The sequence below is a fragment of the Engraulis encrasicolus genome, chromosome 8 (assembly GCF_034702125.1).
Source record: "Engraulis encrasicolus isolate BLACKSEA-1 chromosome 8, IST_EnEncr_1.0, whole genome shotgun sequence".
Taxonomy (NCBI): Eukaryota; Metazoa; Chordata; class Actinopteri; order Clupeiformes; family Engraulidae; genus Engraulis; species Engraulis encrasicolus.
Window position 1 is genome coordinate 14,767,512 of NC_085864.1, and position 15,000 is coordinate 14,782,511.

Genomic DNA, 15,000 nt, shown 5'->3' on the forward strand with positions numbered 1-15,000 from the left:
TGGTGTCACCATCACCCGCACCTTTCTGATCGGCCTGAAAACAGTATACAGTTTACGACAATCAGCAATCACCCAGGCTCCTGCAGAGGAGGTGACACAGTAGAGGAGAGAGGAGAGACACACTGTAGTGAAGGGGAGTAGAGTTGCCCCGAACTGGGTACCAAACTGGGTCCCTGAATGCCACACAAAAGTGCCAGGCTCATTGGCGTGCGCCTACACCTTTAAACACGCTGGCCGGTTTGAGAGTAGGCCCGGAAATGGGCACCGGCATGGTTCTCAGACGGCCTGAGCGCAGAAAAGTAGAAAGGTATTCAGAGAGCATTCAGATCTCCGCCAAGGCAGTTTGGTGATCCGGAAAACACCACCAATTCAAATTGATTGCTCCTCGGCAGGCATTCAAACATTCCTGACTGAGATGTTCAATGAAATCTGTTCATAACTTTCTGAATTATGTTGCCAAGAGACAGACAAGCTAACCGAACCAGAAATAGATAACCTGCTTGGCGGAGGTAATGAGAAACCTGAAGCAGAAAAACCTAAGTGGCCAATTAAATTCCTTGAAGCATGGAGAGGAATGAAACGAGAAAGACACACACACGCACACACGTGCACGCACGCACGCACGCACGCACGCACGCACGCACGCACGCACGCACGCACGCACGCACGCACGCACGCACGCACGCACGCACGCACGCACGCACGCACGCACACACACACACACACACACACACACACACACACACACACACAGACACACAGAGAGGCACACACACACAGACATGAATGGAGTTTTAACGTTGCTGATAAAAAATGCCAACTGAATGCCAGCTGTGGTCCCAGTTCAGGAAAGGTCTCCATGTCTGACAGAGCGTTGCCACATGCAGCATATAAAAGGGCGTTTTATCACTGGGATCGGGGAGCGAGGGACACAGAGCGAGTGAAAGGAAAGAGTGAAAGAAAGAATGTAAGTCAGTAAGAGAGGGTGCAATAAAGAGAGAGAGAGAGAGAGAGAGAGAGAGAGAGAGAGAGAGATAGAAAGAGAGTGTGTGTGTGCGTTCGTGCGTGCGTGTCTGTGTATGGGAGTAAGTAAGTAAGAGAGTAAGTAAGCGACGGTGCAATAAAGTGAGTGTGTGTGTGTGTGTGTGAAGTGTACATACAGGCATATGTGTGAATATGACCTTATGCATGTGTGTTATTCCATGCATGGACATGTGTACATGAATGTGTGTCTGGCATGGCAGATCTAATGGATCCTGCTGGGCTGCCACTGAGTCAAGCCAGGCCGGGACGGTCTGGGCTGGAGTGAGCCGACCTCCACCGTCACAAGACTGGGCAGGCCTTCACAAATGCATGTGCACATCTGTACGTGAATGTCTGTAGTGTGTTTGTATAGATATCTGTGATGATCTGCCTACACAACGGAATTCTCTTTTCTGATTGGCTGATGGGATGGCCATTAATCCCTGAGAACCAGTCAGGTTCTTGTGGGTGTGTGTCATTGCATGTGTGGAGGACATGCGTACACCTATGCATGTCTGCAGGGCCACTGAGTCAGGTGAGGCCAGGCGGAGCTGGGGTGGCCCGACCTCCATATTAATGAATGACCCGCCCATGCAAATGAATGAGGACATGTGAGTGTGGACATGTGGGTTTGTGTGTGTGTGTTGTATTTGTGTAGATGCATCATGCATGTGTATGAATAGTGTTGAATCAATGCCATTATTATGACCACGATTGTAAGTCCCTTTGGATAAAAAGCATCAGCCATATGTGATGCAATGTAATGTAATGTCATGTAATGTAATGAATATGGACTTGTGGGTGTGCGTTATTGCATGTGTGGACAGAGAGAAAGGACAGACTGGTCTTGTCTGTATGTGTGACTGGTGTGTATGTGTGTCTGGCACGGCTGTTCTGTTCTAGTTGACCATGCTGCTGGGACACTGAGCTGGGCTGGGCTGGGCTGGGGTGACTCAACCTCCATAACCCCCCTGAGTCATGATAGTGCAAATGACTGTGCAAGTGAATGTGGACATGTGTACGTCAATCGGGGCATGTGTGTGTGTTGTGTGTGTTAAGTTAGTGTACAGTACATTTTTTTAGACTTGCGGATGTGTGTTACTGCATATGTGGACTGGACAGAGAGAAAGGCCAGGCCTGGCGGGACTAGGCCAGGGTGACCCGGCCTCAATAACCTCCCCCCTGAGTCATGAGTGTGGGTTGCCCGTGCCAGGCAGGGCAGGTCAGGGCAGACCCTGCTGAAAGAGGCCCATTGTCTGGAGAAAAGGTCACCTTGCCTTCCCTTCCCTTCCCTTGCGCTTCCATTCGATTCGCTTCACGCTCTGAAGAGAAAGGACTGTGCCAGTGAACGGCCCCCCCTAACTCTATACCCCATCTATCTCATTCCTCTTTTTTCTGGGAGACCCCAAGAATGGAGGGAGAAATGAGCACAACTCCGGGTTTTTTTTTTTCATTCTTTTTGTGGGAGACCCCAACAGTCAGAGACGAAGAGAGCTGTGAGAGGGCAAGATGGAGAGGGGGAGTGAGGGAGGGAGAGAGGTAAGAGAAGAGGAAGAAGAAGAAAAAGAGGAAAAAGGGGGAAAGAGGGGAGAAGAGAGATCTGCTGTGCACTGCACTTTTTTCCCAAACTGTTAGCAATGTCTGTGGTTGCAGAGCTAATGGGAAACATTTCTGTCTGAGCGGGAGATGGAGGGAGGCTGAGGTTGAGAGAGAGGGAGGGGGTGAAAGGCAGAGAGTGTGATGGATTAACATGTGAGAATGGGGACAGGGGGGTAGAGAGAGAGAGACAGAGAGAGACAGAGAGAGGGAGAGGGTGGGAGAGGGAGAATGAGAGAGAGAAGGGATGACCAAGAGAAGAGAGAGAATGAAAGAGAAGGAGAGAAAGAGTGAATATGTGAGAATGTGGACAGGGGAAAGAGAGAGGGAGCGAGAGAGAGAGATGACAGAGAGAAGAGAGAGAAAATGAAAAACAGAGAGAGAGAGAGAGAGAGAGAGAGAGAGAGAGAGAGAGAGAGAGAGAGAGAGAGAGAGGGGGAGAGAGACAGAGAGAGAGAGAGAGAGCAGGGAGAGAGAGAGAGAGAGAGAGAGAGAGAGAGAGAGAGAGAGAGAGAGAGAGAGAGAGAGAGAGAGAGAGGATGAAGGGCAGACAAAGTGATGGAACAACATGAGAGCGTGGGGGACAAGGGAGAAGGGGCTTGATAAAGCAGCTCAAAACAGAAACCTCATGCCGTTGCGTTTTTAAATATTTTCCCTGGCTCGTTCTTTTCCATATCACAGGCTCTCCCCTACAGACAGACACATTATAGGCCTGTCTTAAAACCCCACTTCATGGCTGAAAAGGATGTAAGTTGCAAGCAGATGGAGTTCTTTCTTGGACCTTGAAGGCGCGTCACCTTTCAGCTTTTCTCCCCCAAGCTTCAAAATGAAGGCAAGTTGCTGACAGCTTGGCTCATTTAACAACCATGATCTGGATGAATGAGAATCCTCAGAGAGAGAGAGAGAGAGAGGTGTCAATCTCTGGTTCAGTAATAAGTAATAACTTAAACAGTAATGACTAGTTTTTCTTCTTTTTTTCTTGTGTGGCTTTTTAGCCTTTATTATTACAGGACAGTGTGAGTAGACAGGAAATGAGTGGGAGAGATGGGGCAGGGCCGGGAAATGACACAGGCTGGACTCGAACCGGGGTCCCCGTGGGCAATGTAAGCCCAAATGTGGGGGGCTTAATGTGCTGTGCCACAGTGCCCCATCATTTTTCTTCGAACATCGATGACTTGACTGATGGTGTTTTCGGGCTAACCATAATGGCCCAATGTTCGCACCCTAAATAAGATTGTCCGGGAACTTTGTGTGGTTCATGATGCAAACAAAGCTGTACGTACATACATCCAGCGTCTCCCAAAAGTTCACGCACCCCAATGGGCAATATTATTGTCGTTTTTTTTCCTCAAAAATGGGTTGCACCTGTTCACCTGCTCAGATTGTTATCATTAAAATGTGTTTTTTAAACTTTTGGGACATGGGGCGTAGTTACATGGGACATTTAATTCCGAATTAACTCCATTTCATTCCGCATAAAACTTAATTCTGCTTTGAAAACACCTCCCAATTCGGAATTAAATGAAGGCGCAATGTAAACTTGACTTTTATTTGGTGCTGAATCATTAACTATCATGTAACTGTGGCCACGGTGTCAGAAGGTTCATGCAGGTGGCATGCCGTTACATAAGCAGTATGGTGTGATGCAGTTCATTCCCCGGTAAGCACTTTGGTTCCCACTCTAACTGGTGCTGGAACCGGTACTAGCACTGTTCTGGCCGGCCTGAAAACAGCTTGCGTAACTAATCTACCTGTGACGAGCACTCATTACGATCAGCTGACATTGATTATGATCAAAGCTGGTTGGATCATATTTATGGTAGGATTTTTAAAAAAATACTTTCTGATCCCTGGCACTGACAAATCACCTCACAGACAACACATGACTTTGATGAACGAGAGCCTTCACAAGACCACTCTTTAGATTTTCTGCAGTTGGGTTGGAAACGAAGCACTTGCTTGGGACTTTCAACTCACTTGTTCTTATGATTCAACACAGACTGGTTGGATCAACTGTGTGGCAGGTTTTTTTTCACTTTCTGAGGCCAGCACTGACACCTCTGTAGTACTCACACATAACCCAACTTCACTAGGCCAAAGAAGACAGGGTTCAATTGTAGACCATTGGGCTTATTTTTGGAGTTTGAAGGCACCCTGCCTCTTTCCATAAGAAACTTCTACAGGTTGAACTCTGATGTGAGAATTAAGGCCCATTCATACTCAATGTGGTAGACGCTTATGGAGATGTAGTATGGAGTGTTTCACACATATTGATTTCGTACGGAATTCGACACAAAGTCGAAGTGCTTAATTTCTGTGCAGAACGAATCGAAAACAACTGTTACGTCAAAGATGGACAGAGGTGGTGTGTGAGGGTGTTGACGGTTGGAAAATATGAACAGAGATACCTACATAGTTTAACATACTTAGGGTATACATTAGGGCTGCACAATTAATCAAAAATAATCGAAAATTGTGATATAATCGTGATATCGAAATCGTGATTTAATCGTGGCAATAGTGACCAACCTTCGAGAGGCTCCTTGAAGCCAGAACATACTGACAGGCTGGTGTTTCTGGCCAGAAATCTGTTCATACTATTGCCTTTAACATAATGATTACAAAACATTTTATTTTGCTCATCCCGTATATAATTCATTCTTGGTTACATTTCATTTTGTTATGATTTTTTTTTTTTTTTAAATCAGCAAAAATCCATAATCGTGATTATGATTTTTTTTCCATAATCCTGCAGCCCTAGTATGCATGGGCCTTTAGATGTTACAGTATTCATTGCTGGAGAGTGAACCTTTGTTGACATGACAAAGAGTCACACGTCAAGGTCTGAATTGGCCTTAAAGAGTCACACATCGTTACGGTCAACTCACTTGTCCTGTGATTCGATGTAGACGTAGAGATGGGGCTCGAAGCACTTGGACACGATGCCGTGAAAGGGGTTGTCTGGAGCCTTGGGCTTCTTTGGCTGCAAACAGGAAACGGATTAAGGACATTAAGGGCTTGTTAGGTGGGAACAAAAAAACTCGAATGCACTCAAGTCCAATTGTGAGATTCACTGTGATAGAGTGGGGAAGGAAATCGTTTCGTGTAATTACTGAAATCCCCTTGCAAAACGAGAGAGAGAGGGGGAGAGAGAGAGGGAGGGAGAGGGAGCGAGAGAGAGAGAGCGAGAGAGAGATGGAGGGAGGGAGCGAGTGAGCGAGAGAGAAAGAGAGAGAGAGCGAGAGCGAGAGCGAGAGCCAGAGCCAGAGCCAGAGCGAGAGAGAGAGAGAGCCAGAGCGAGCGAGCGAGAGCCAGAGCGAGCGAGCGAGAGAGAGAGAGAGAGAGAGAGAGAGAGAAAAATACTGTAAGGCCCGGTATGTTAGAGAACAAATTACACCAAGACACACCGTGCGTGGTTTGAGCAACAGCACAGCCAGGAAATTCTTAACAGTCACAATGTATAAGTCCTTAATCGGCAGTCTTTTTAGTGTTTGTGTGAGGAGCAGTACTCTTCTTAATGTGGGTGATAATTCAGGGTTTATGGGGAGCTTTAGGGGAGACATGGACCAAATCCAAAATGTTCAGCCATTCTCTGCATACTGCACTATGTAGGGAATAAAATAATGTATTTATTTTCTTTTTCTTTTAAAAAATAGATTGTTTTGGGCCTTTTTATGCCTTAATTTGAGGGCAACAGGAAAGTAACAGGAGAGAGAGAGAGGGGAGGATAGAGGAAACTATAGAACCCGGGTCCTAGGCGTAACAGTAAGATGCTTTAGCCATTTGAGCCACAGTGAAGGCCAAATACATTCATAACCTGTGGTGGTACACTGCCATATAACCGAGCAAAAAATCTGACAGCTACAACATATATTGGCAACACTTTACTTGGCACCGGCATCATACGTAACGTCATGACATAAGAGTGTCATAACAGTGTCGTAACACAGTCACTGACTTGTGACTCGTCCATGACTGTGACATGACACTATTATGACTCGGTTATGTCACATGTATGATGCCGGCGTCAAGTAAAGTGTATCCCATAAATGATTAACGTGTCATCACCTTGTCCAGGTCCTCATCCTTCTCGGACGCAGTGTCGTCCCCAGCCTCGTCCTCCAGGAACGGGTTCGTGGGATCCAGAGGCGGCTCCGGCTTCTTCTACAGAAACAAGGAAGAGAAATAAGAGAGAAGAGGGATGAGAGTAGAAAATGAGTCATGTCCAAATATTTTTTCTCCTTCAGGGTCATAATGGATGGAGTTAGTTCTGGTCACAGGCTTGTAAGGAAAGCAGACAATGGCTGTGTCCCGCACGTACACACATTTACTACGCATTTCACTACGTGCAAGTTGCATTGCTTTGATCCAAACATAGTGCATCAGATTTGAATGTGTAACGAGTGAACATTTCAGATACGTCCTACTACAGGGAGCAAATGTAAAGTACAGTACAGTAGTGTACGGTAACTCTCTATGATTTCACTGTTGTATATGGTATAATTTACTTTTTTAAAAATTATTATTTGATTTTAAATTTCCTAGATTCATGAAAGTTACTCTACTCTACTCGAAATGGTACGCAAACAGTATTTACCGTATATTTTTTTGTATACTCTGCAAAATAGCCAAAGGTCTTCAACACTGAACCTTCGACATTGATTGCCTTACATTAACTGGGGATGACCTGACAAAACATCTGTTCACATCAGCTAGTTGACACACTTGGTGCGTCTTAAGTTCAATTTTACACTTTGAAAATTAGGACACTAGACTACGGTTTGAAAAGACGAGCATGACGTGGCACTAAATCAACCATGCATGCTCTTTTTGTGTAATTTTTATGAGACTATATTGCCCTAAAGGTGCAGTGATCTACACTAGACTAAAGGACTTATACACTGTATTCTGTAATGAGTTTGCCTGGTTAACACCAGACCTAATCACAAGTGAGAAACGATTGTGTAGAACTAAAGGCAGTATGGGAGTTCCCAGGCTAGTAATGAGTCAGACAGTAAATACCTCGAGTAAACCAACACAAACATCTCAGAGACTCATCATTGTGCGTGATTTCATTCTCAAACACTTCACTGCAAGTTGTTTCAAAGTAGGCCTATTTGTGAGTGCGCTGAGCACTCAAGAGAAGTTGTAGATGACCATCCCCAAGAGGATGGGTCACAACATCAAGCGAACACGAATGTCTGGTGTGTATCCACCGAAAACAACAGATATCTGAAAGGTACCTCGTCAACAGGACATGCATGAGTGCGCATATGTTATCTGTGTACGCACACAATTTCTATTTCCTTATTTTACAACCTTTTGCACTCTAGTGTTTTAGGCTATCAGTTGCCTAATAGCATGTTACAAAATAGTGCTATGAGGTGACAAATAGTAGCAAATAAAACCAGCCCTCAGCCAAAAACTCATTTCACAGACCTCTGATGTCTTTTGTTTGCTAAAACATAATTGAGATCATTAAACAACTCAAATAGTACTTAAGTCAATTCGAAAAACTTTTGTTCAGAAAATCTTTTTTGGTCAGCCATGTTGACAGACCTTCTCATACTGATGTGGCTTACACTTTTATCACAACCTATTCCGTCTCAAGGTAAGATTTAAAAAAAAATCTATTTTTTCTTCTATTCTTTCTTCTATTTTGCTAATATTTAAAACATGTTAGTGACATTCATTTTATCTATCTACATGTATGTATTTATTTACTTACATCAATGAACAATCCACATAGAGTTAAAAGTCTAATTACATTTATTGTTTATTTCCAATTTGTTTAGTCATTGATACTAGTCTGGATTTTTGTTAGTTTCTTCTGTGAAATTTCTCTCATACATTTGGTGGAATATAATAGTAAATACCTGCACTGCTATCTAAGTTTGAGAGTTTTGAGAATCCTTTCTGTTTATCAGAGATGTCCAGCTTTCTGGAGAATCCAAATCCACCTGATATCACATGTGACAACACAAATGATGATCTGGGGAGAATTATGCAGAAGTTGCGTTTAGTTGGACGTAGCTGCAGAGACATTCAACAAAAATATGGGGTTCATGAGGGTGAAGACTTTATTTGCTCTTAATTTCAAGATCTAAATTTCAACGTAGCATACTTATATCAAAGAACAGAATATGTCCACAGCTCTTCGTTCACTGACTATATGCCACCATTGCAGATGGTCTGTACTATCTCACCACAGCCACTGGAGTGGTGTACCAGACCTACTGTGACATGACCACAGCAGGTGGTGGGTGGACACTGGTAGCCAGTGTGCATGAGAACAACATGTATGGGAAGTGCACTGTAGGGGACCGGTGGTCAAGCGAGCAGGGAAGCAATCTTAACCGCCCTGATGGAGAGGGGACCTGGGCCAACATGAGAACCTTTGGAACTCCAGAGGCTGCCACCAGTGATGACTACAAGGTCAGAAAATGTTGCTTGTTTGTACAGTATAAAATGAGTATTCAGAACAGAGACCTGATGTTATTCAGTTTGTCAGACTTGTGTTAAGTGCAACTTGATCGTTACTGCCCTTATGAAAATTGATCATGGTAAAAGTTTTCATGGTTTTTTGAACATGGTTTGGCACTTAAAACATTTTTTTTTTTTACTGTGGTTCCATCATGGTTTGACTATGGGTTAACTTTACCCTTGTGAAAATTAACCATGTTATTACTCTGAAAACTAACCATAATTTTACCTTGGTTTATAGTGTCATTAAATTACACTTAGCTGACGCTTTTTAAAAAATCTAACACACATATTGATGACAGTCCTTGGAGCAATGTGGGGTTAGGTGCCTTGCTCAAGGGCACTTCAGCCATGGATGGAGGTGAAGGGAGAGGTAAGGGTGGAATTCGAACCTGCAACTCAGTGGTCTTCAGTCCAACTCCCTAACCATTATGCCACAAGTAGTTATTTATGGTTTTCAAATTTTTTGGGGGGTAACCATGGTTATTCGTGGTTTTCATGGAGTTTTTTTGTATTGTTTATGATGATGATGAAACCATAACCAAGATCCATGGTTATTTTTCATAGTAAAACCTAATATATCATGGATAAGCCATAGTAATACAAAGGTTGATTAAGAGTACTTGCATGTAGAGTAACCATGACATATCATGGTAGAACCGTGGTTACTACAGTAAAACCATGGTTGATTTTCATAAGGGTGTTTATATATAAAATGTATACATGAACTAGTTTCATGTTAATCCATGTTGTCAAATTGTTGGCTCCTCTGTTGCAGGGTGTCTACAGGTTTGACCAAGTCAAAATTAAGACATTTTAAGACTTTTCAATACCATTTTCCAAATAAAATTAAGACCAACTCGCGGCGTTTACAGGTTTTAGCAAGTCAAAATTAAGACATTTTAAGACTTTTCAATACCATTTTCCAAATGAAATTAGGACCAACTCGCAAGATCATACACAGGTTCAAATGAAGCACAAAAAACAATTGGTTATTTACATTAATGTAGCCGTTTGAAAACACAAAACTATACACAATGAAACTTTACTCTAAATAAAATTCAATAATGCGTTCTAAATTACACTAAATGGCTACAACTCCCGATTTCCGTCGCTAAGTTCATCACATGGCTGACATAATTATTCCTCCCTAAATTAAGCTCCACCAATTTAAGACATTTGGGTTGAAAATGTAAGACAAAATAAGACTTTTCAAGGCCTTATTTGCCAAAAATGAAATTTAAGACTTTTTAAGACTTTTTAAGGACCCGCGGCCACCCTGTGTTGGTTTCATGTTGCCTGGCTTTTGCCAGACCTGTAGTTCCGCTCAGCTTTGTGAGCTCCACAAGGTCTGGGAGAGCAGGCGTTGGCTCTGCCTTCAGAAAGCATGGCTTCATCCATCATTCTGCCCGTCCTCGTCACCAACAAATTCCTTCAAAAATGGTTTCTGTTGATCTCTAAAGCATCAATATTGTCTCTATAATATGTCCGTCATTGATATTAAAGCAATAAATGCTCCGATTATTTTTTGAGTGAAAAAATGGAATACTGTCTGCTACAGTCTCCCAGACCTCTGTGTGTGTTGGAGCTCCAACAGGGGGCTCCAGAGCTACACACACACAGAGAGGTCTGGTAGGAATCAGGCTAGGTTTCATGAGCCCAACTTCTGTGAATTTACAGAACCCTGGCTACTATGACATCATAGCTGAGGATGTGTCCGTCTGGCATGTTCCCAACAATACTCCACCACAGCACTGGACCATTGCTTCCATCCTGAGATATCACACAGGGACACACTTTCTGACAATACATGGAGGGAACCTTTTCCAACTTTTCAAGGTAATTAAAAATGGCAATGTGTATATACAGTATACACTCACCAGCCACTTTATTGGGTAGTACACTAAGTTGCTAGTACCAGGTTGGACCCCATTTTGCCTTCAGAACTGCCTTAACTGTCTGCAGCAACGCTCAGGTGGGCTGCAGCATTGCAACAATGGTCAATTGGTACTAAGAGGCCCAAAAATGTGACAAGAAAATATGCCCAACCCCATTACACCACCATCTGTTGATACAAAGCACGATCAGTTCATGCTCTCATGGTGTTGACGCCAAATTCTGACCCTATCGTCCAAGTGTTGCAGCCGAAAAAAGACCCATAACACCAGTCAATATTTTCCCACTTTTTTTTCTTTCTCTCTCTCTCCTTCGTTGTATCCTCCAAAAACAACCAAAAACAACAATAATAACATGTGTTCCCTTCATAGTTTTATAGATTTGTGTCTTTACATTTCAACCTCTTTCCATCTGTATTTTTAGCGCTACCCAGTGAGGTATAACGCTGGAGTGTGCAAGACCAATAATGGACCATCCATTCCTGTGGTGTACGACCATGGCAATGCCGACACCATAAAGAACTTCTATGGTCCAATTCCTAGAAGTATGACCAAATTCTTTTTCTCCATGTTGATTTCAATATACAGTATAATAGCGTATACTTGGTGCTGTACCATCATAAACATATTTCAGATTACACTGTTTTGAAGAAACGTGTACATTTTGCGCGTTTGTCTTTTTACTCTCTCAGATCAATTCACTCCTGGCTTCATCACATTCAGAGTGTTCAACAATGAGAGAGCCGCAATGGCCATCTGCTCTGGAATGAAACCTACTGGCTGTGATACCGAACATGTAAGAAGGACCACACATTAAAATTAGAAAAAAGGAGAAGCAGTTCTGGACAACACTTCACAATAACCTTCCGCAGAAATGGATAACGAATGCAATTGGTTTGTTGTGCATCTATAATACTATTATAAGCATTGATATGTCAATAAATCAATTGTATAAGACTTACTAAACATTTATTGATGACAATAATATATTAGGGCTGCACGATTATGGAAAAAATTATAATCACGATTATTTAGATCAAAATCATGATCACGATTATTAATCACGATTATGCAGGAGAGATTATGCCCCCCAATTTCTGGGGCGACATAATAATACCTTAGTTAACCATTAGTTAATCATTTAGTGGAAGGCTATTGTGAAGTGTTACCCAGTTCTGTTTCAAAGCTGTTCATGACCAGCAGTTCTGTCATGAATTAGAATTTTGTGTCATCTTGTGTTGACATGTTTTGCATTGTTAACGTTTCCCCGTTAACTCAAACTCTTCCCTGCACAGTTCTGCATTGGAGGTGGAGGATTCTTCCCTGAAGCTAATCCTCGCCAGTGTGGAGACTTCGCATCGTTTGACTGGGATGGCTATGGGACACACAGGGGATATAGTGCATCCAAAGAGGTGACTGAAGCCGCGGTGCTTATCTTCTACCGCTGACCTGGTGATGCAAATGGCCCAAAGATGTGCTGTGACACTGCCTGCCTGCACTGCAAATGGGAAGTCACATGTCTACAGTACTGATGACAGCATTCCTCACTTGCCTCTGTGATATGATAATTCTACACTTATAGTTCTTCTGCATTGTGCTTGCTTCTCTATTGGCTGCACTCTTTTAGTGATCTCTTATGGTTCTCTTCTCCTTGCACTCTGCTACGCTTTTATGTGAGGTTTTGTTGTGTAATTGCCTAGTTCTGTCCTTTTAGAATGGCTAATAAAGCATATCTAAAAATGAAAAATAAATTCAGAATTCCTACCCCGGGCACATCGGTGAGAGTGCAGCCGGAGAACCTCTTGGCCAGCAGCCCCTCAAAGTTGGTGGTCCTCTGGATGGCAAAGAGCAGTAGCTTCACCTCAATCTCCCGTGCACGCGTCCTCATCAGCTTGGCCAACTCTGTCCTGAACAAAAAAATATTTTTTTCCAATTCAGTTCAATTCAATTCAGACACACAGGGATCCATAGCACACCTCAAGCATCTCAAAACAGTAAAATTAGTAATTATTTGAATAATTAATTAAAATTAGAGTGTAGAGGACCTTTTACTGGCTGGAAAATGTATTGGCCACTGTGTAGTACGGAGGCGTAGCCTGAGAACACGGTGCACATGGGTAGTGGATGCGACGCGATGATGGATAGATAATGTGACTGCGGAATTAAAAACCTGCACCTGCACCTGATTGGCAGATGAAGGGAGCCAATCACAGTCAGTCCAGGGGTGCATTTCTCAGCAGCATTGTTGCAGACTAAGTTAGCAACGATGATTTAGAGAAACGGGGTCCAGTCAAAGAGAATTAGTCAGGAAACCATTCAGGTACTCCAAGAACATGTTTTAGGGATACACCTGGCTAGGATAACCTGCATGAAATGGTAAATCTGCTAATGGATAGCACACAACTGTCATTTAGTTAAAGGGACACTGTGCAGGAAATGGTCAAAAAAGGTACTGCAACTATACTGCTTATTGAAATTGGGCTGCCTATTGGCAAATTTGATATTTACATGAAAGTTTACTAAGTATTAAACAAATGTTTTCTAGTATGGTCCAAGTACAGTCATTTTTGCAGCTAAAAATGGCTATTTTTGGAAATTCAAAATGGCGGACCATGGAGAAGATCCCCCTTTGGGTCATTTCACGTGAAATCAGACGCTTTGGGACCCGACCGATCCGGATTTCAATCATACTTGGTGTGCCTTTTTAGTAGCAAGGTAGCACCCCAGAACTGCATTGGTTTGAATCTGACACTAATATTAAGGGAGAAACAGACTAGGAAAGGTTCACATTTTAGGGTAGGACACTATACATTCAGCCTTGAATATATCAGTCAGTGTTAGTCACAAAAAGATGTCTGTGGTATTGTTTGAAAGCTATTTTCTGGCTCTACATATTACACAATCAGCTTGGAATACAACAACTCTCAGAATATGAATTATGATAAATTGAAAAATTAAAAATTGAATATCTAAAAAAACTATATTTTAAAATGGCCAATTCCTTGTCCAAACGTAGCCGGCAATGTCATTAGCAACACCTCAAATGCTGGTGTTCAGTTCTTTATTCATTTCAGAGATAATTTGACTCACAAATATGGCATCATACAGACCACTTACTAATAATATGGTAATACCATAGTAGCATCACATGACAAAACAAAAACAAAACAAAAATGGTCAGTTTCCATGGTCCCAGGTTTCAGAAACTTAGCCAGATGTCCATTTATACACACCAAATGATGATATGTGAATGTTTGAACATTCCTTCTCTGTGTACCTGTGTCATCTTCCATTTACCGTACTTTAAAGAGATAATCAATGGCTACACTCTCATTTTGTACTCTACCAGTGCATTTGAAGCAGCAGCTGTGTCTTTTGTAGATAATGTATAAGTACGTCCCGTTGCAGTTACAGGTTCCACTACCAGAAGCACATCCTGATGATCCATGACAAGTCTATCTGGTCTGAAGGGAAAAGTGAAGGATGGAGATGGTCCATGAGGATGCAGGAAGTTCAGTTTCACCTCTCCAGTGCTCGGCATACATTCCTCAATACATGCTAGCCACCAGTTGCCATCATATACAGCTACAACATACCCTTTGATGCTTGAAAATGTAACACATTCCTTTACTGAGCTCACTCTTTCAACTCCTTCTCTGAATGCGGAAAATGGCCTAATGTCAATTGACAATGGGCAGAAGCTGTGTAGTTTTTGAGTACCTGGAATAGTTCTTGCAGATTCAAACCTCTTCAACAGGTTCTCAGCTTCATGATGGTGCATCTCTCTCAAGACCATCCATTGCCAGTTTGCCACAACAGAGATGTACCATCATGAAGCTGAGAACCTGTTGAAAAGGTTGGAATCTGCAAGAACTATTCCAGGTACTCAAAAACTACACAGCTTCTGCCCATTGTCAATGGACACAGTGGAAGTTAGGCCATTTTCAGCATTCAGAGAAGGCAGAGTTGAAAGAGTGAGCTCAGTAAAGGAATGTGTTACATT

The 15,000-nt window shown here is 42.7% G+C and overlaps 2 protein-coding genes across 2 annotated transcripts in view; one reads left to right on the forward strand and one right to left on the reverse strand.

Moving 5' to 3' along the window:
• vps53 (VPS53 subunit of GARP complex) overlaps window positions 1–15,000 on the reverse strand; it is a 75,434-nt gene that overhangs the window by 21,515 nt on the left and 38,919 nt on the right. The window contains exons 11-13 of the mRNA XM_063205025.1: window positions 12,763–12,904; window positions 6,688–6,783; window positions 5,508–5,602 (exon numbers count right to left, since the gene is read on the reverse strand). Of these exons, the coding sequence (XP_063061095.1) occupies window positions 5,508–5,602; window positions 6,688–6,783; window positions 12,763–12,904 (333 nt within the window). The remainder of the gene's footprint in view (window positions 1–5,507; window positions 5,603–6,687; window positions 6,784–12,762; window positions 12,905–15,000) is intronic.
• On the forward strand, window positions 8,549–12,741 carry LOC134454747 (intelectin-like). The gene is made up of 6 exons (XM_063205904.1): window positions 8,549–8,690; window positions 8,807–9,054; window positions 10,783–10,941; window positions 11,422–11,542; window positions 11,690–11,793; window positions 12,293–12,741. Exons 1-6 carry the CDS (start codon window positions 8,549–8,551, stop codon window positions 12,443–12,445), a joined length of 927 nt encoding a protein of 308 aa, XP_063061974.1. The 3' UTR covers window positions 12,446–12,741.